Genomic DNA, 21,198 nt, shown 5'->3' on the forward strand with positions numbered 1-21,198 from the left:
TTCATTGCCTGTTTCTTTCTCCTTACGATGCCTGCACGGGGGACGTCACTCACTGGCAATGTCAACTACCATTCCTCCGCTTCTCGTATTGGTCGGCCCAGATTTGCACATGAACTGCGGGTATGTAGAGTTAATCTGGTATCACCCTCGGGTGCCATCCGGGTATCGTGCAGCCAGTGATTTCATGCTGGAGTCTGCTGGTTCGTCTATGTGTGATAAAATGAGGTAAATGTAAAGTATTGGAGCAAAACATATGTTTTATGGATGCATCATTAAAAATTGCAAAATTAGAATGGTTTCTCTACTCGTAATCAACTCAAAATTAAGTTTAAATTTGGAGGTTGATTCCCTTCATTTCATTTTTAAAAAAAACCTTCTCATTTAGTGCATGTGCTCTCAGAAACAATTTATGGAATTTAGACTTACAATCGACCCTTGACAACAAAGCAATTGTCTCGAAATAAATTATTTCATATCCTCCACTAATTTTTCTACTAAATGTAAGTTTTATTCATCTGAGATAGTAAATGAACTTTTTAACTATCTGGTATAATTATTATTTTTTCAATGGCGAGTGAAACCATTTATTGATATGAAGCATTACAGCCGTGCCTTGATATTTCCATGGACTTCTTGTTTGCTAATGGCATTAAGACTATTGCTTAGTATTTTCCATGGACTTCGTACAACTCTTTCGAATCAGCTCTTTCATATTTTCTGAAGACGTGATGCAAACTTTGTGATGATGGCAACAAATTAACATGGCGCCACTTCAACGAAAAAGAAAGAAAGAAAGAAATAAAAAAGATTTGCAACAAATGATGTGCCAAATTGACAAGACACAGAAGAATTTTTTTAGAATATGAACTCATACTTGACAACCACACAATTACCTTTCTCAAGGTGGCACACGTATGAAAAAGACTGAATGTAACATGTACTGAATTCACTCGAAGGGAAAAAGATCGTCCAGTACTTCAATTCACTGAAATATTGTACATAAAGCTGACTGTTCCTTACCAGTGTATGAAAGCACCACAAATCTCTTCGTGTACCCACATATGCTGCCTCCACCAGTGAATTGATTGACTTGAACATACCTTTCTAAAAACTGGCATGTAAATCCTCGGCAGCACTCTCCAGGACGAGACATGAAGAAGTCATGCACATGACAAACTTGTATTGTATTGTATTACTGTATGATTTACCGAGAATCCGAATCCTCTGTGTCAATTATTAACAGTAAGTCCTTGTTGTCCTGGTAAGCTTGGAAAAGAGCTGCCCCTTTGTAAGCAAAGAAGCCAAGCATGAGTGGTGTCACCTGCTCACACCAACCGGGATCCATCTGACATCAGATGCGATGACACAAGTTTTGACGACGAGGAGCTCTGCTTCCTAAGCAAGAGAAACCAGAAAGTCAATCAACCTGTACAAAACAACCCACACATTGGCAGGACCAGCAAAAGTCATACCTCCAAGTGAAAAGAGTCGGTAGAAGTTCCGGTGAATCGAGTGGAGAACGCCCACAGAGTGTACAGCGCCGCAGGGACAATCAAGCGTGGAGATGATAGCGAGATCCCACACCCACGGATGGTCTTCTCCAAGACCTGTTGCACGTCGCTGCTGCGGATGCCGATCCTGATGCAAAAATCCAAGCATGTCGGTTACTAATCACGGTTTTATAAACAGGACAAGTATTGTCCCTTGAGAGCAGCATAAAACAACAAAGATGAATCCGAGACAATCGCCATTGACAGGTCAAAACGCTGCGTGAGCCGAGATAGGACTAAAGAAAGGGGTTTTAGCGAACTCTTACGTCTTTGCTCTCCTTTTCTGAAAAATTTCGGCAACATTGTCTTTTGAAACCGTGTCTGCATGACGGTAGAGTAATTGCAAGTACAAGTAGCTGCGGTTTCATAATTGACTCGTGTTAGTAGACTGCAGTTCTCCACTGTAAACTGTTCTCTTTTTAATGAAATTTAGAAGCATTTCTCTGAAGATATGGGGGATTGCAGAATAGAAAATTTAAAACAGTTATCACACTATGATTTTTGAAAGTCGAGCAATATCTACTGTTCAAAGAAGGCTCACCTTGCAATTGCCCCAATGGTGTAGCTCACAGCAGTCTGTCAGCAAGGCGCACGACACAAGTGGCAAATTTTCTAATTGTTAGTGGACAACATGCTCGAAACCACCAAGGTTTCACTCAAGACGCCAGTTAATACGCTTTCACAGCAACTGGCTGAAGAAATAAAACAAAATTCACAGACTAAAACCCAAATCACATTCAGACGAAAAATCAAAAAGTCTCAATTGACAACCTGTGGAGATAGAGTGAGGAAGATGTACGCGTCAACGGCCACTGCTACTTTGATTGTTGTATCTGAAAGTTCCTTTTTAAGCTGCTCACAATCGAAACCACAGGATCACGAAACTCGCAAAATCACAGGTGATCACCAACCCCCTCTTTCCAGCGTTGTCACTAAAACCCTTGAAAACCTAATCTCACAATTCCCATTCATTGCAATACACGTTCGCAAAAATAGCGCAGGTTTATGCTGATTACAGCTTCGTAGTCCTCCATGCCCTTCCTCCAGCGGATTTCCCTCGCTTTTTCCCTGTCCTGAGTACACACGCCACAACCAACGCACATCAATCTCCGCACCCACAGCCCAACCAACCAACACTTCCTCCTCGCAGAAAACCCATAACTACAACAAATGCATCCACAAATGCATCAACGAATTGTAGAGAACCCCAACAGAAAAACATTACAATCGCGCAAAGGCATATGCTCACCTCCGCGGTTGAGCTCATGGACGGCTTCTCGTCCTCCAGAATCGGTTCAGAAGAAGACGAAGAAGAAGGAGACCCACCAACGGCAGCCACTACCAGCGGCCTTCTGCTAGTGGGGTAGCAACTGCTTGCTCCTCTCGACAGGCAGCCCGGTTGCTGCAAGGGGAGCTGGGTAATGGGCGCATAAAGAAGATGAGAATGCAGCTGTGGATATCCATGGAGCCCCGCGCCAGCCACGACAAGAGTGGAGGCCTGGGACGTCGCCATGGCTCCAAAATCTTCAACGAATTCAAGGAATGCAAGTCCAAAGACAAAACCTCAATCGCCCCCACTCGGTGCAAACTCTAAACCCACGTGCAACACACTAAACGCGACGAAATATCCAAGCTCAGATGCATTTCCAGGCTTGGCAAGATCACCACGATGCCTCCCTCGCCTGGTAGACGGACAATCTCCGGCGCGAGACGCAGCGTCGCTGAGGCTCATCGCAGAGCTTGGGATCGCCCGCAGCCCAATCCGGTGTGGAGACGTCTGGATGAGTAATAAATTAATGTAATATTATGGATGAATGAAAACATGGGTCCACGTGTGTGAGCTTTGAGGGTGGGATCAATCTGACTTGGAGGCATTTCCTCTTTGAGTCTTAGTAAGATATTTATGTTTAAACATCAAAAAAAATGTTTGTCGCAATATTTTTTGTGTGTGTAAACGAGTTTACTGATATCATATAATCTATGTATATTTCCAAATGTATTTGTATGTATTTGGAGAAGAAAAGAAAAGGTAAAAAAATCTTACAAATGGATGGTCAATTTGAATTGCTATGATGTGAAGACAACCATTACATACGTCTTCAAGTGGAATGAATTGTAAAACTTATACATCACACCTTAAAATTATTAATATTTTCAAGAATTCTCAGAACAAATTAATAATAGGTAAAAATGGTATTTTACTATATTGTTTTTTATGGGGACGTGTTATAACTTATTTTTTTGGTCAAAAAAGACAAATTTATTCATGCTCATTAAATAAAGTAGTAATAGAAAAATGTATCTGCAAATGCTACATTGTAACCTCTGTGTAATAATATAACTATCAACTTTGTTTAACAGAATCTGTTTTGGTAAAGTTTTGAATTGGCTTACTTATGTTTGATGTTTGTTATGGTTTGGAAATGTGCTTCTATTTTTAATACCAATATTTTTTCTCATTCATACGTTTTTTTCTTATATCATTTTTATAATCACATTTTGATAATTTGATTTTGACAAAAGGATAAAAATAAACGCTTATTCCTAAATTTTATTTATTTATAGTTTTGCACACTAGCTCTTGTGTGATTTTTTTTTAAAAAAAATAAATAAAGATCTTCATAAAATTACATATATATATATATAAATATATACATATATATATATATATATATATAAATATATAAATATATATACACACATACACACACACACACACACACATATATATATATATATATATATATATAACGAATCTCGAAGAAAACCCCACGAGACGAAAAGGGAAGGAAAGGGAAGGGAAGGGAGAGGATGGATGAAACTTCATGGACGGGGTTCAGAGCCCACTCTCATCCATCCGTATGACCAAACTGACAAGAGTCGCTCGCTGCTCCTTGACAACGAAGTGCGAGTATATACATTATTATTTTGTGTGTGTGTGTGGGAATGCGGTAGTTGAATGGTGAGAGTGGGTTGTGCTGTGGCGACGAGTGAGTCGCCAAAGGAAAGGACGAGTGTCGTCGCATCCTCAAGCTCGGCGCCTTTTTGTTTCGCATGGATCCACATGGCGACACCGCTCGCCCGACGATCGCCTCGGACTCCCCCCCCCCTCCCCCCCCCTTCCTTTCAGGATCAATCCCCACGGAGCTGCCATGCCGTGCCCGATGCCACTCACTCATTCACTCACTCGCTTCTCATTCCACGTCCTCGCTTGAATCCGTCCCCGTTCTTCAAGCCTCGGAAACCTTGAATTCTTGCCGTCTGCGTTGAAAGGATTTATTGATGTGATCGTTGGGTGAGGCTTATGTGAAGCATTTGTTGTTGGTGGTGACCTGGGACGAGGACAGGAATAATGAAGATGACGGTGGTTGCGGTGATGGCCGTGGTTCTGATCCTCGGTAGCGAGCTGCCTCGCTACTCGAGCGCAGTTTCGAGCGAGGCTGAGGAGTTTGTGTCAGCGCACAACGCAGCGAGGGCTGATGTGGACGTAGGGCCTTTGGTTTGGAGCCACAAGCTGGAGGATTACGCGCGCAAGTACGGGGAGGAGCAGCGCGATCATCACAATTGCGCCATGGTGCACTCGCGGGGTCCGTATGGGGAGAACCTTTTCTGGGGCTACGGGAAGTCGTTTGCGCCCGCGGATGCCGTGCGCTCGTGGGTGGATGAGAAACAGCACTACGACTACGACTCGAATTCCTGCGCGTCGGGGAAGGTGTGCGGGCACTATACGCAGGTGGTGTGGGCGGACACAAAGGAGGTCGGGTGCGCTTCAATCACCTGCCATGACAAGGCCACGTTCATCATCTGCAGCTATAATCCGCCTGGCAACTTCGTGGGCGAATGGCCATACAAGCGTGCCGGAACCAAGCATTCACATAGGCGATCTCATGAAAACGACGACTCTCGCACAAGCTCCCATAAAACCACAGCCCAGACCACAGACGATGCCAACTCCGACCTCAAGCTCCGCTCAGTACATGAGTGTATGAGCCAGTGTATGAATGATTGCTTCTCGATGTCTGGGTCCAGCCATCACCATCGCTCGAACTACTATCAGTAGTCACTGCGGGATCGTCTAATCGCTGATCCGTTACTGTAAACCCTCCTGAATAAGTCTCATCGATATGTGTACAGGATACTTTGTAATAGCTCAGCTGTGAGATAAATTTTGATCTATGTCATGTGTAATGCTTATATCGCAGCTTGTCCCATATGAGATGATGGGTTGTTTGCTTTTGATTGTGCTCATTGTCGATCAAAGCATCAAGGGATGCATTTGCGGCAGTATGCAAATCCAATTGTGCCTGTGGAAATATTGAACGAGATATTTATCATGCTAATCACGGTTTTTAAGAGGCGTTGCGGACAGAGACATGACGAGCCAGGCGAGGCCTTTGCCGGTGGTGCCGCTGCAAATTGGCACGAACCATTGCCGACTCCGCGTCGTTCGTAACCCCTAGCTTATCTGTCCCTTCGGCCCACGAACAAGGCCTCCGAGAGGTCGATCTTGTTATTCCAGACAGATGCTGTTGCATGTCTTGGATAACTGCACAAAAAAACATGGATAATATTGACATTAAATACAGATGAAGTAGCTGGTACTTCAGTGTGGTGAGAACTGCGACTTCCAAGTGATTCTCTGCATATCAGCGCCAGCGTCCCTAGAATCCCGCTTATGACGCAATTTTGGACAACTTGCATTACACACCATCATCAGCACCTTGGAAACGATACAGTGATCAGTGTATGGAACAATATCGCTGAAACGTTGCACATATTCGATTAGATAAACGCATGAAATGGAAAACATTTGCAACTGCAAATAATGATGCACTTAACTCAGGAAGACTCGGAGCATGATTTAGAAGTTGGTTAAAGTGCCGGCATGTAGCAACTTTAGATCTTCGCTGACGGAAGATGCTCATCGCCGGGTCTGTTGAAGATGAAACTGACCGTCATCCGGCCAAGCATCCGTTGTCGACTGATCAGGCCACAGTTCTCACTTGGGCCATGGCAGCGTGGCAGTGAAGTCTGACTGGGGCCGAATCTCTCTGCCCGAATGACGGAAGTGTGAGAGGATTCAAGAATCGTTAGGATGATGGATGACGGATCGATGGGAGGGTGAGGTGGAATGGACTGTCCAGATGAAGCCCTTGTCAGAACCATCGCAATGCGATACCCACATCACGGATATTTTCATCGACAGCATGCATCGAAGGGCATTGCAGCATCCGAATCTAGTGATGTGAAGCTTTTTTCTTTTTTCTTTTTTTTTTTTTTTTTTTAGCTTACACTGTCTCCGCTTCATTGTCACGGCGTCGTGTTCGCGAAAGCTCTGTTACTGCTTCTGCGATTTCTCTTGATCGTTGATGGTGAGTGAGGGGTAACAGAGAGAGCGAGCGAGAGAGAGACAGAGACAGAGTGAGAGAGAGAGAGAGAGAGGCCGTGTTGCGAGCGTTTGTGGGTTTGGGTGGAGATGAGTTCCAGGGAGAAGGTTCGTGCGTCACATTTGCTGGTCAAGCACCAGGGCTCCCGTCGTCCGGCGTCATGGAAAGATCCCGAGGGCAAGATCATTCAAAAAACCACCCGCGACGATGCTGTTGCTCAGCTCCAGCAGTTCAAGAGCGACATTGAGAGCGGCAAAAGCACCCTAGCTGACTTGGCCAGTAAGAACTCCGATTGCTCCTCCGCTAAGCGAGGCGGCGATTTGGGTATGTTTCTTTCTCCCACTCCGCTCTGCACCTGTTCGGATTTCTCCTTACCCTTTCCCGCCTTTCTTTTTTTGTAGTCGAAATCCTCGATTGTGGAGAGGACTCTGGGCAAATGGCTTTCATGTTCAACTCTTTGATTTGGGTTTGATATCAGCTATTGCGGTGGTAAATTATGTACCGTAATCTTTCTTCCAGTTCGGGTTTATGTGTTGGGTAGGGTTTGCTATCGTTGATATTAAGGCCTGACTTATCAATGTGATATGTGTCACCGACAACACGTTTTGGACTGGTGTACTCGGCCATCGAATGTTAGGGCTTGTAGGGCACACAGGTCTTCAGTGCGGTTCTTCTTTCGTCTCTCCTTCTATTTATTGTCAGGCTTGTTAATCTTTGAAGATATCACGTCTCTCTAATTGCTGGAGTGTATTTTGTTTAGGGACTTGGTTCAGTGTCCCACCTGGTTCTTGCTATGGCTTCGTTCCAAGCTTCTGTGATCTTCACAGTATTTTTCACAATTATCGTTTTGCGTCTCACCGAAATTGTACTGATTTTTTCGTATTGCTTTATCCCTGTCAGAGAGAGGTCAAATAGTTTTTCTGGACAGTTTCTCTCAACGCGAGTGAGGGATAATTGAGTCATTCATGTGAATCCTAGTACGCTCTGGGTTCATAGTTTAACTTCCTTGTTCATCGTGTGTGTATGACCAGGCTGGTTCGGCCGTGGTCAGATGCAGGAGCCATTTGAGAAAGCTGCCTTTGCACTCAAAGTCGGGGAACTCAGCGACATCATTGACACCGAAAGCGGTTCTCATATCATTCTGCGCACCGGTTGAAAACTCTAGTAGAGTTCTAATACTTGTGTGAAGTGGTTGGAGGTGACTTTGGATGGTTTAAGGCACGGCAGCGAATGGGTGACCTGTTACCGCTCTGAGGGTAGAGCTGAACTCGCTGTAGCTTGTTCTTCCATGTGCTGTGTGTTATTGGAAAATATGTGATTAATATTTAGAAACTTGGTATCCGCACAACCTGAAGTGGATTATTTGCAATCGTTAAAGACTGCCAAATACTTGAATTTTATATTGTAGGTCTGCTTTGCAGTCTTTGGGGGCAACGCTGGCTCTTTCGGGCAATCTTTCCTCTTCTATGGAAGATGTTTGGTGAGCCGTTTTCTCAATGAAAAGTCCTGGGCTGCGTATTCTGTGTGATCATTTTGTTCGATTGGGTTGTAATCTGCACTTTCGACTTTGTATTACACAATACAGGGTGTGTTTCACTCTATGCCTTAGACCTCACGGAAAAATTTCTCTTCTCAATCTGTGACTTCATGGCGTATTATATTTGGAGTTAAGTGGAGCCCACCAAACCAGCCGTTTCACTCAACTTGTTTTTACTGTCACCTACGTATCATTCGAAGATGACAAAACTCTGTAAAGTCGGAATGCATATCAACATGAATGCACGGTTCATATTAATTGAACAGATCTGGAGGCGTACACATGTAGTCCGCGTTGGCACTGATAATCTATAATCAGCGCATGTTTGGGGAATCCTTTCGGATACACAGAATCATGTTCTGCATACAATAAATACCCATTCTCTCAACATGCCGCATTGATTTTCTTTCGGTTGTACCATGCGTATGTGCGTTTCACTGTGCCAAACGGCAATGAGACAGTTTTAACCGGGAAGAGTCAAGCACCCAGCGATGATAACGGAGATTTGGATATATTGAAGGCAGAAACGATTAAATTCCACATGAACCTTACTATTTGTAGCCAAACATTGGAATATGGAGTAGTGTCAGAATGAGAACACATTGTATTGTGAATCATAAAAATTAAATGGTATTTGCAATAGATTCCTACCGAGCGTTCCAGGAACAGACGCCACTCGTTCAAGCAAAAATTGGACGTCATTGTGCATCTAACTATGGAAGTTACACTCATATTTCAAAGTGATGTACCGGCGACTCGTATGCGACCCGTAATTAGTGGAGATGGGGACGGGACAAGCGATTAAAAGCGACGGTTGTTACTTGTCAGAAGTACATAAATATTTCTGATATGGGAATTGGGTAAGCTCTTCGATTTTTGGTGAAAATCTCAGTTTCTCTTCAACACTTTAACATAAACCGCTTTAGCAGGGCCCTTGGTGAAATTACATGTCGAAGAGGCACGGTGAAAAGTATTCACTTCATGTAAAGGGTGCATAAGAGTCAAATACACGACGAGAGACCGGTGTGTAGGCCGTATTCTTCTATGTATAGTCCTTTACACAAAGGATGGTCTACAGCACTGTCTACCCTGCTCACATGGCTTCTTGATGGTAAACGCCATGGAAAAGTCAAAGCTTGAAGTGTCATTGGTGATTAGTTATTAGATTAGCAAATAGTCATTTCGTGTAAATTCTGCTCCTTGTACATGGGCAATGATGGTTAGATATAAGCTATCTCCTATTCCCAGAAAATTCTCTGGTAATCTCCCTAGTCAAGCTCAACTGCAATGCCTTGTCCCATGCAAACATTGTGCGAGTAACAGGTAACTTCCTTCGCAACTCCTGTTCCATCATCCCAATGTACCTATCAGAATTAAATTCTGGACACATATGATCTTCTCAAACATTTCAGAATAAGCCTCCAAACTGCTTACACTACCATCACTAATCTCCATGAAAACTAAGCCCATTTGCTTCTACAAATAAACAATTACACCAACAAGTCAACATCCACTAAGAATAAATTGAGAAAATGTTATCTATGAAACCAACTAAAACCTATGGGTGCATGGTGTGCGACAACCTGCCTGCATTCCATCACGTACTTTTCCATGGCAATCAACCTGAGAGATTTGAAAGTGGTCATGACGTTCTTACCTTGAATGTTCTGTCGGATAGATTTGCATACTGCTCCTGAAAAAGTACACATGAAGGCGGGAGCTCAATCAGTTCCAGGATACGAACAAAGTTGGCAGCAATATATTGAAGCCACACAAAAATGTTAGCATTGCAGCACCCAAGTTAAACCAGATTTGAAACACTTGCCTCCAAATTAGACAAGTACACTGATTCGAAGTGCTCAATAGAGTTGACAATCAAAGTCCCGGCATCCTTTCCATCCTGCAGGCAGAGTGACCACCAATCTAGGATCACTTCAGATGTTTAAAACAACTCTTTAATGGAGATAAAATACTATGATGCACGAGGTCTTTCCTCCAACCACGCCCAAAACCATTTCGAGTACCAGTGACGTGCAAAAAAAGCGGGTTTCCTCCAAAAAGAAAACAGCCAACAGAAAATAAGCTTCATTTCGGGAATGACGTTCTACAAAAAAAAAAAAAAAGTTAAGGTTGTAATACCTGTAGCACGACAGTATCATTGAACTTACGACTACTTTCCAATTGCACATTGCCTTCCTCAAAATAGTGAGCATTTACCTGAAGTGGTACCAAAACAATTCAACACAAAGCCATGTCACAACGCTTAAATGCCTAGAAGACATGTCTTGTCACGCCAAGGATACCTCAGCACGCAGTTTTAAAAGTGAGAATTTCTTCAAAATTCCAATTAGTTTCAAACCAAAAACCATTCGGTAGGGTGGGTTACTCACAGTTATCGACCCTTCCAATGACGCAGAATGCAACTCGTCGTTGATCAGAACTTTCCATACAGATTGCCAACATCCACCACTGTAACATGGGAAGCAGATGTAAAAATTACATATTACAGAAAAATAGTCAATACAATTTGCATGCAAAATCACTAGCACAATAATTGGTACTCATGCACTCGTCGATGCTAGAGTAACCTGCAACTTTTTTCTGCCTTTAGGTCAACACTACTGCATACAATTTACACCTTCAAATCTTCTGTATGAAGAAATGAGGGTAACCAACTGGAAAAATGCATGTCATACACACAAAAAAAGACACGTCAAGACAAGGAAACGCATGGGCAGTCTACACGATTTTTTAGTACATAAATGCATTTGAGAGGATTTAAAAAATTAATTGCTTGATATATATATATATATATATAGGTCTAGATGCGGATCTTGCGAAAGCATACCGGAAGTTTTTAGGGCTGTAGCTTGAGTTGGAGATGACAACTGTGAGCTCGAATTCGCCTCTGGACTTTTCGAGATCTTTCCCTTTGGTGCAATACACTGAGCACTCACCTCCTTGAAAGGCCTCTTCCACGTACTTCATAAGAGCTACATCCACAGAGAACCTGTTCAATAGACTCACTGTAAGAAGTTTTTCGAACATGAAATCAAAGAAGTAATACATCAGAGAAAAAGCATCAGTACACTAAATAAAGCTTAACAACCTTTGCTCACGTGTGAGGCAAATTAGCACATACCATACTGGTGTTACAAAGTTCAGAGATACTAAACTGTAAGGAAAAAACACTAAACATCCTAGAAACTTAAGTAAAGGATAAACTATATGACTCTTGACGCTCATATTTTACTCTGAAGTGTAGGAAAAAACAAGATGTCAAAAGCAGGATAACCTCTGTATGAGAAATAAACTAAGGTTGGATAGCAAAAAGAAAACACAGACTTGAAAGGAAGGCATACCGAAATCCTTCCACATATGCAGACGGAAGCTCCTCGTCATCTGCTGGACGCACCTCAGTACACTTCTGCTCTCAGCAAAGCACAAAATTATTTTGTTTGCTCTTGGTATTCATGCGATTATAACAGACCTTTTAACTGATAACAGCTCCCATCAACTTTACTGAGGGCACTGCATTTGGAACGCAAGAGTGGAAAATTATACAAGACCTAATAAAATGCAAAACTGATCGGAAGCACCCTTTTTAATACCTGCTTTACATGATCCACGATGGCCACACTAGCCGTACGAGGGTCCAGAAAACGCGAACTATCCAGTTGCCCATATTTCGTCAAAAGCACCTGCCACCACATGCATATTGTGCCTGCCAATCAGCACAACCATTCTCAGATGTTTACACCACCTCTTCCCAGCATATCCTTAGAAGCTTTCTGTCTTAGTCTTCCAGGGAACTGACAAAGGTGCTGCTACAAATATATGCACAGATAAGCTGCAGAAGCAGGATATTGAGTGGGTGATACCATTATTCAGGAAGGTAACACTACAGAATCTGATTGCAGCAGCAAGAACCCCAGGTCAAGAGAGCAATTTACAATATAAACGTTGCCAAAACTATACCTTGCCACTGCCATCGGGCATCTCCAGAGAAATCATATTTTTCACATTATATTCTGGGAAAGCTTCTGAGATGGCTCGATCGTAAAGACGACCATCCATGAGCACTTCTCGAACATCTGCATCCATCGTCCCTCATTATCAGCAGATGCGAATGATGCTCTGTTCAAACATAATCCTCACTCGCAAAAGAATTTTTCGGCGAGTATACAAATTCGTGACGACTAAAAAACGAATTCAGCGCATGAAAGTTCAGCGATATCCAAGTTCGGTAGTACCAGAGACGTATCTGGCATATGCTCGTTGTGAATCTACAGCTTCTATCATAATGGCCACAGTGCCGTTCTCAATTAATTAACATAATCTTTCACTATTTCAGAAAAGCCAGTGCAAAATAATTCACAGGAGTGCAAACCCTCCAGAAAAATCACACAAGATTACGTCACATAAAATGTTGAGTGACAAGTGAATATTGTAAACTGATTCAAAAAAGAGAGAAGAATGGGAAAGAAAAGTAACGATACATAGTCTTCCTCCAACACTAGGGCGGTGTCACATTCGTGAGTACGACGATCACTTGGAATACACATTACCGCAATTCGACTTCCACGAAGCCTACCGACATTAGCTTGCTTAAATTACCCTAACGGTTGGACGCATCCAGGCAGCTAGCTATAAAATGGGAATCTAAGACGGGAATACGACACTGGGGATCCTCGATGAAGCACTTATCTATGGAATCGACGAATGATCGGAAAAAATCTTATCCGGAAACGGTCAAATGATTCGCCCTCTCATGAATTCAAAATTAAATTTCGCAACGAACCACCAGGAATCACATTAGACCAGGCTAACATTGATGGGATTGCACGACAACGATCGAGTGCGCGATACATGAAAAGATCTTCAACATAACACACGAGCCTAAAGGCCGTAAGGATACCTTTCGCGACCTGAAGCACTTGGCCCGGGGGAGCGTTTAGCAAGAACCACTTCCCGATGGCCACTTTCTGTTCATCACCCAGCTCCTCGAACTCATCCTCCTCGTCTGTACCTTGGATCCTATGCGCCATCCTCACACTCCTTCCACCACTTCAACACAAGAATTCAACCCAAATCGCAGAAACTCAACAACCCAATTAAGGATAACCTGCTTCCACCACGCCTAGTGCTCCCCTGCAGAGCTCAAGCCACGCCCATCCACGCAGCGCGCCAAAAACCCCGTGAAGAGACGCGAATTCGCACACCATGAGAGCGACAACCCATGTCACGCGCGGCCTACATCACTTGTAGGGTATTTCGCAACGACTACGGCGATTGGTGATGCCGTCGGGCAAGACGACACTCAATACTGCAGCCGGTAGGCGACCTGGTGATACAGAGTCATCCGAAACTGGATGCCGCAGAGGAGAAGGAAGAAGAAGAGGAGGCAGAAGGGAGTGGGGAGGGCAATGGAATGGGATTGATCGATCGGCTGACGCGTGATGATTGAGGTGGGGCTGAGGTGGAGATGACTGGGTGGGGGCCACTCGCAAGCGAGCAGGCGGGAGCGACGGAGCGAGTCCAGCGCGCGATTGACTGACTCCAATCCTCCTCTTCCTCGCCTCCCTGATTCCTTGCTCCTGGCGCGCTCTCTCGCTTCGTTCCACTCCCTCACCTTCATTCATTCATTTACTCATTCCTTCCTTCTCTAACTTGCTCGATTGTCGCACTCCGCGTCGTCCACTGTACCTCATCCTCACGCAGCCGCGGCGGCGGCGGCGGAAGAACCAGCTCCAGCTCCATCACCCCTGGAGCGCGGCGACGTCGTCTTCGTCGTTCTATACTAGTCGTCCCTTCTCACCCTGGATTTCGCCCTGAGTCTCGCCCTAGATATCCGCAGGGTCCGATGGCTGGGGTGAAGGAGTTTCTAACAGCCAAGGCTGTGCCTACATGGTAAGGCCCTATTTAGAAGAAAAAAAACATTATAATGAGCCAAGACCTCATGTTGAACTCGTTGTCAATTACAATACGACATTCATGTCGATTACTTGGAATCATTTGTCAAATTTTCACCTAAATTGATTGTAATACAACATTTATAATAAAATTGATAATGTTGATTGATGCCAGTATTCGACCACAGCATGTCTTTCAAAGGTTTTTGAAACTAGTTGTCGTCTTTAAGATTTTGGTGGAAAGCAAAAACATGAAGTAGATACTTAGTGTCATGTAAATAAAGATTACTATACACAATGGATTAAGTGCAACAAATCAACATCAAGTGTGATAATAAAATATCATAACAAAAATATCTTCAAGGAAAACATAGAGATTCTAGTCCTAACAAGAGCTAATTCTCCTAATCAATCACCATAAATTACTTAAGTTATTTCTTATTTCACAAAAAGAATATCCAATAGAAAGAGAATCTAAGGTTATATTCTATAATTGTAAGAAATTCCCTACACAAGTTTTCTTTACAAAAAATACTTACAAAACTTGACTTGATAAGGATGTCAAATCAAGGAGGTTTCTTCCAATATACTCTTCTAAGTTTGATGAAAATTCCAATCAATGAGAAAATAGCAAATACATAGAAAATTCCAAATTAATTTAGATTTTTAAAATAGATTAATTTACTAAACATACTACTTTGACGTGGTTTGGCCTTTAATGCCATATCATATGTCATTAAAGAATATATAAATAATGATGATAATAACAAGAAACAAATACTCTAAATCCTCTCTTTGAATATTATGTAAGTAACATTGTTGAAATAAGATTTAAGGATCATTTTTTGATTAAGTTTATAAGAGAACTACATAATAATCTTGTTGATCTCTATACATTACAAAGCAACATATTGTCACAGCTATAATCATGTAAGCTAATAATTACATATAGAAATAGGTAGAAGTAAGTAAAAGTAGATAAAAGTAAGTTAATTCTATAATATTTAATATGGAAGCTTCTTAGAAGCTTCCTAGACGTTGCTTTGACTTCATAGGTATCTTTAATTGACTTTTTGGATTAGAAACGTGGTCAACAAGTTGGCCATGTGCCACACATGTTGTTAGCTTGAAGATCAAGTTAACTATGTGGCCCACACGTAGAAAAACTTGCCTTGTAAGTCAAGGCATGTGTCCTACAAAGTCAACACATATTGGAGGTCCTATAGAACGTCGCCACGTAGCCCCTAGTTAGATAGTATATATAGAGACAAGAGTGAAGGCTTCTTCACTCTTGTCAACTCCTTTCTTGCTTCTAGTCTAGTTTCAAGGGTCTCTAGTTTTCTTGTCTTTTGGCAATAGCCATTCCAGTTTCTCTTTCAATATATATACTTGTTTATATATATTTTGTTACCTCTCTTTGAGTGAAGGCTCACTTGTCTGAATTATTTTTTCATCGAGTTCTTGTCCTTGACAGATTGACAAGAGTACACTTACAATATCAGAGCTTTGTCTAATCTTGATTAAGAGTGGATTACCCCTTTTTCTTGATAAGATATAAGCGTATTAGAAGTTGCGGATTACCCTCTTCTAAACTGATATTGTCTTTAGTATTTTCTTTGTCCGCAAGTCCTCTCTTCTATTTGTCTTGAGCGATATTAGACATCTTCTCTCTTCTAAGAATTATCATGGCAGAACTTCTTGAAATGAAGAGTGCAATGGCACAAATGCAAGAACAATTGAGGGAGTTAATGCTTGCGATGCATCAACTCAATTTACCACCACAAGGAGCAACAAGATTGGCAGGAAGTGAAGATATAGAAATGGTTGGAGCTGCTTCAACATCTGCACCAAACCATGTCCTTTCTCCTATGGTGGAACGTCCTTCAAATATTAGAGAACCAAGAATTGCCCTATCCGAGAAGTTTGATGGCACCAGATCCAAGTTTCGAGGATTTATCAATCAAGTGCAACTTGTGATTGAACTTCAACCCCAAAGCTATCCAACTCCAGGATCACAAGTTAGATTCATTGGTACGCTTCTTTCAGGTTCGACACTATCGTGGTTTTCATCTTTTCTTGAATGACGAGATCCAATATTGGATAATCTAGAGGCTTTTTTGGCGGAGTTTCGATCCATGTATGGAGAACATGATGCAATTCGTGTTGCAACCAATAAGATCTGTATTTTACGACAAGGCAATCGATCAATAACGTTATATGCTTCACAATTTTGATAACTTGCAACTGATATCAAGTGGGATGATGCTGCACTTATTAGCCAATTTCTCTACGGATTACAATATGAGGTAAAAAAATTAATGCTCAACTTACCTGATCCTCAAACATTGAGTCAAGCAATTGACTTTGCTGTGAAGTGCGACAATCGCCTTTTTGAATTCCGATCTGAGAACCGTACAAGTGGACCTCAATATTACTATAATTCAATGGCAACACCAACATCTCTTCAACACATACATTTGGAAGTAGAGGATATGCAAATTGATGCAGTACGTTTCAAACCTCTTACTGAGCAAGAAAAGACTCGTCGTCGTCAAGAAGGATTATGTTTATATTGTGGAGAACCAAAGCACACTGCTCAGCATTGTCCAAAGAAACGACGCAATCACAAAATGAGAAATATGGCTGTGAAAGAAGATAATATGTCAGAAAACGAGTTTGTCCAACTACAATAGGGACCGTGCGGCTGAAACCTTGCACAACTTCTAGTAAAGGTCCTATTCTCTCCTCAGAGCCCTCTCCTTGTTTTACATTAAATGTTATTTTAGGACCTAAACATTACAAAGTCTCTGCCTTGTTAGATTCAGGAGCCTCAGCGTGTTTTTTAGATGAAGAATTTACTAAAAGACATAGCATATCTTTAGTAAAGAAAACTAAACTTGTTCATGTAGAAGTCATAGATGGTCGTCCATTGTCTTCTGGAGATATTACTCACGAAATTCTTCCTATAGAAGTAATAATCAATGGTCATAATAGTTTTGTAGTATTTAATATCATTAGATCTCCCTCTAATCCAGTCATTTTAGGTTTATCGTGGTTAAAAAAATACAACCCTCAAATAGAGAGGATTTCCCGAACTCTCACTTTCCTTGAAAGTATAACTAATAGTGTAGTTAAGCAAGTAGAGAGTCATAAGTCCAGTTCAATTAAACCCATATTTATAGGTGCAAAAGCTTTCTTGCATGCTGCTATGAAAGAATCACCATACATTATTTATGCTACACCCATTTCTACTGGTGAAAAGACTTCAAGTAGCATTCCAAGCCAATATCAAGAATTTCAAGATATATTCGAAAAAAAGAATGCGGATACACTCCCGGAACATCGTCCCTATGATTGCTCAATTGACCTTCAAGAAGGAGTTCAACCGCCATTCGGACCAATCTATAGTTTATCACAAAATGAGTTGGCTGAACTCAAGGAGTATATTGAAGAAAATCTAGCCAAGAATTTCATACGCCATTCTAAATCTCCGGCAGGAGCTCCAATTCTATTTGTGAAGAAAAAAGATGGATCATTACGGATGTGTGTTGATTATCGAGGATTCAACAAGATTACCATCAAAAACAAGTATCTACTATCTTTAATATCCGGACTTCTTGATCAATTGAATCAAGCTAAGATCTATACAAAAATAGATCTTCGAGGAGCATACAATCTAGTACGCATCAAAGAAGGAGATGAATGGAAGACTGCGTTTCGAACTAGGTATGGACATTTTGAATACAACGTCATGCCTTTTGGACTTACAAATGCACCAGCAGCTTTTCAACATCTAATGAATGATGTTTTTCGAGAGTTTTTGGACGATTTTGTGGTATGTTATCTAGACGACATCTTGATCTATTCTAAGAATCCAAAAGAACATGAACTTCATGTTCGTCGTGTGTTACAAAAATTAAGAGATGCAGGACTCTATGCCAAGATAGAAAAGTGTGTATTCCACACTACTCAAGTTGATTTCTTAGATTATATCATTTCAAATGATGGACTTATGATGGATCCTAAGAAAGTTCAAACTATTATAGACTAGAAGATCCCAAAAATGGTAAGAGATGTCCAATGTTTTTTGGGATTTGCCAACTACTATCGGATCTTCATCAAAGACTTCTCTCGAGTTGCAGCTCCACTTACACATTTGACTTGTAAAGACAAACTCCAATGGAATCAAGAAGCGGAAGTTGCTTTTGAATCTTTGAAGACAGCGTTTGTTTCTGCACCAATCTTGTATCGTGTTGATTTTTCCAAAGCATTCTTTATGGAAACAGATGCATCGGACTTTGCTCTGGGTGCGGTTTTATCACAAATGGGAACAGATGACAAACTTCATCCAGTAGCCTTTCATTCAAGAAAATTCTCAGCAGCAGAAATCAATTATGAGATCCACGACAAAGAACTTCTTGCAATTGTAGATTCTTTTCAAGAATGGCGTCATTATCTAGAAGGCGCTTCTAGTCCAGTCATCGTGTATACGGATCATAAGAACCACAAATATTTTATGTCAACACACGTATTAAATCGTCGCCAAGCTCGTTGGAGCATGTCTTTATCAAGATTCGAGTTCATCATCACTTATCGGCCAGGAAAACAACAAGGTTTATCTGATGCCTTGTCTAGACGTTCTTATCTTGCACCAAAAGAAGGAGATGCAGCTTTTGAGCAACAAAAAATGGTTCTCTTGAAGCCGGAAAAATTTCATCTTCGAGCAATAAAATCAACATTGACTATTGATTTAACTTTCCTTAAGCAAGTCCAGTTAAGTATGTCTTCAGACCCTCTTGTTTATGATATCAAGCACAATTCTTCTAAATCTCATGATCCATCTAAATTTGAATTCAAGAACAACCTATTCTATTTCGAAGGACGCCTATATGTTCTAGAAGGAGAAGCTCGTTTACGTGTTCTTTAAGCTCGTCACGACTTCCCAGCAATTGGACATTTTGGATATAATAAGACTTTGGAGCTGATATCTAGGGATTTCTGGTGGCCTCAAATGTGGAAGGCAGTTAAAGATTTTGTACAATCATGTGAAGTTTGCTCAAGATCAAAAACTCCTCGTCATCGACCTTTTGGACTTCTTCAGCCATTACCCATTCCAGAACAACCATGGTCTTCTGTTTCTATGGACTTCATGACGGATCTTCCAATCTCAGGTTCTTATGACTCTATATTCGTGATAGTAGATCGTTTTACCAAGATGGCACATTTTGTACCATGTACAAAATCTATCACAGGTGAAGAAACAGCTAAGCTCTTTCTTGACAATATCTATCGCTATCATGGATTACCCAAGGATATTATATCAGATAGGGGAACTCAATTTGTATCAAGATTTTGGCGAACTCTTTTTAAGATTCTTAAAGTGGATATAAAACTATCTTTGGCATTCCATCCTCAAACTGATGGACAAACGGAGCGTGTTAATCAAGTTTTGGAGCAATATTTAAGATGTACCATTAACTACCAACAAGATGATTGGAGAACTCTTTTGCCATTGGCAGAGTTTGTTTACAATAACACGGTACACTCTTCTACAAAACAAACGCCTTTCTTTGCTAATTATGGTTATCATCCACGACTTGATACTTTTGACTTTTTAAAAGTTGATAATCCAGCTGCAAAAGATTTGGCAATTCATTTATCAGAGCTACATGCAACGATGAAGGCACAGTTAAAAGAGGCTCAACAACAACAAAAGGCCAATGCGGATGTCTATCGAAAGGAACAACCATCATTCGTCTTGGGTGATAAGGTATGGCTACTTTGTTGCAATATCAAGACCACTCGTCCTTGTGACAAGTTGGACTATCAAAGGCTGAGACCATTTTCTATTTCTGCACAAATCAATCCAGTTGCATATCGTTTACATCTATTGGAGTCAATGATAATCCATCAAGTATTCCACGTGTCTCTTCTTGAACCATATAAGACAGTGGACATACCAAGAAGACGACAAGCTCCACCTCTTCCTATAGAAGTGGACAATAATGAAGAGTTTGAAATAGAAGAAGTCTTAGATTCGAGGCGGCGCCGAAATAAGTTAGAATAACTTGTCCATTGGCGCGGATATGATATTAGTGAACGCACATGGGAGCCAATAATGAATCTTGCAAATGCAACAAAGGCGATGGAGGCTTTTCATCGACGACATCCATCAAAATCAAGATGAAAACTTTTTTTATAAAAGAAACAACATCTAGGCAAGATAACATTCTACTTTCAATTCTTGTTCATAGCTTCGTTGTAGTAGTGGCGCTCAAGAGATGGAGAACCAACAACCAACGGATTCAACTCAAGAACCTTCATTTGCTGACCTATCGGACGAGACATTACGATTGCCACAACCTTCAAGACGACGCAATCGAGATGAAGATCTTCAAGAATGACATGTTCTTCCTTGAATAGATGGTGAGATACAATGCGTTTGGTATCACGATTTGGGAAGGGACTCCCGATTTTTGGTGATTTTGCTAGAGGTAGGAACAACTCCTGATGGTGTTCCAAATATGCTATTTGAAGGAAGTTACAAAGGCCTCAATAAGGATCAAATAACTGGGTGGTCTTCCCGCCCTGGTATGGGACACTACCGATGGTTGAGAGGCCCTATCAATCATCTTCGAAGAGGACAGAGATCAGAGTATGTGGCGAATACAATTCGTCGCATCATAGATTTCCTCAACATATGATGACTGCTCTTCGTGGAACTCATCCCTAGAAGGGGGGGTAATATCACGGCTATAATCATGTAAGCTAATAATTACATATAGAAATAGGTAGAAGTAAGTAAAAGTAGA

The 21,198-nt window shown here is 41.5% G+C and overlaps 4 protein-coding genes across 4 annotated transcripts; 2 read left to right on the forward strand and 2 right to left on the reverse strand.

Moving 5' to 3' along the window:
- Positions 1–925: 925 nt before the first annotated feature.
- LOC112273339 (uncharacterized) lies at positions 926–3,307 on the reverse strand. Its single transcript, XM_024501993.3, has 7 exons — positions 2,800–3,307; positions 2,567–2,623; positions 2,322–2,402; positions 2,092–2,126; positions 1,817–1,906; positions 1,473–1,638; positions 926–1,321 (listed from the first exon to the last, which is right to left on the reverse strand). The coding sequence occupies exons 1-7, from the start codon at positions 3,061–3,063 to the stop codon at positions 1,205–1,207; spliced, it is 810 nt and encodes a 269-aa protein (XP_024357761.1). The 5' UTR covers positions 3,064–3,307; the 3' UTR covers positions 926–1,204.
- A 1,217-nt stretch (positions 3,308–4,524) lies between these two features.
- On the forward strand, positions 4,525–5,726 carry LOC112273306 (pathogenesis-related protein PRMS). The gene has a single exon (XM_024501920.3). It carries the CDS (start codon positions 4,903–4,905, stop codon positions 5,608–5,610), a length of 708 nt encoding a protein of 235 aa, XP_024357688.1. The 5' UTR covers positions 4,525–4,902; the 3' UTR covers positions 5,611–5,726.
- A 1,155-nt stretch (positions 5,727–6,881) lies between these two features.
- Positions 6,882–8,465, forward strand: LOC112273307 (peptidyl-prolyl cis-trans isomerase Pin1). Its single transcript, XM_024501922.3, has 2 exons — positions 6,882–7,261; positions 7,969–8,465. The coding sequence occupies exons 1-2, from the start codon at positions 7,027–7,029 to the stop codon at positions 8,091–8,093; spliced, it is 360 nt and encodes a 119-aa protein (XP_024357690.1). The 5' UTR covers positions 6,882–7,026; the 3' UTR covers positions 8,094–8,465.
- A 968-nt stretch (positions 8,466–9,433) lies between these two features.
- LOC112273213 (F-actin-capping protein subunit alpha) lies at positions 9,434–13,831 on the reverse strand. The gene is made up of 10 exons (XM_073529140.2): positions 13,393–13,831; positions 12,453–12,568; positions 12,086–12,175; positions 11,837–11,901; positions 11,323–11,484; positions 10,865–10,943; positions 10,614–10,691; positions 10,300–10,374; positions 10,132–10,167; positions 9,434–9,816 (listed from the first exon to the last, which is right to left on the reverse strand). Exons 1-10 carry the CDS (start codon positions 13,520–13,522, stop codon positions 9,706–9,708), a joined length of 942 nt encoding a protein of 313 aa, XP_073385241.1. The 5' UTR covers positions 13,523–13,831; the 3' UTR covers positions 9,434–9,705.
- Positions 13,832–21,198: the final 7,367 nt, after the last annotated feature.

This window comes from Physcomitrium patens, chromosome 20, assembly GCF_059467195.1.
Source record: "Physcomitrium patens ecotype Gransden chromosome 20, ASM5946719v1, whole genome shotgun sequence".
Taxonomy (NCBI): Eukaryota; Viridiplantae; Streptophyta; class Bryopsida; order Funariales; family Funariaceae; genus Physcomitrium; species Physcomitrium patens.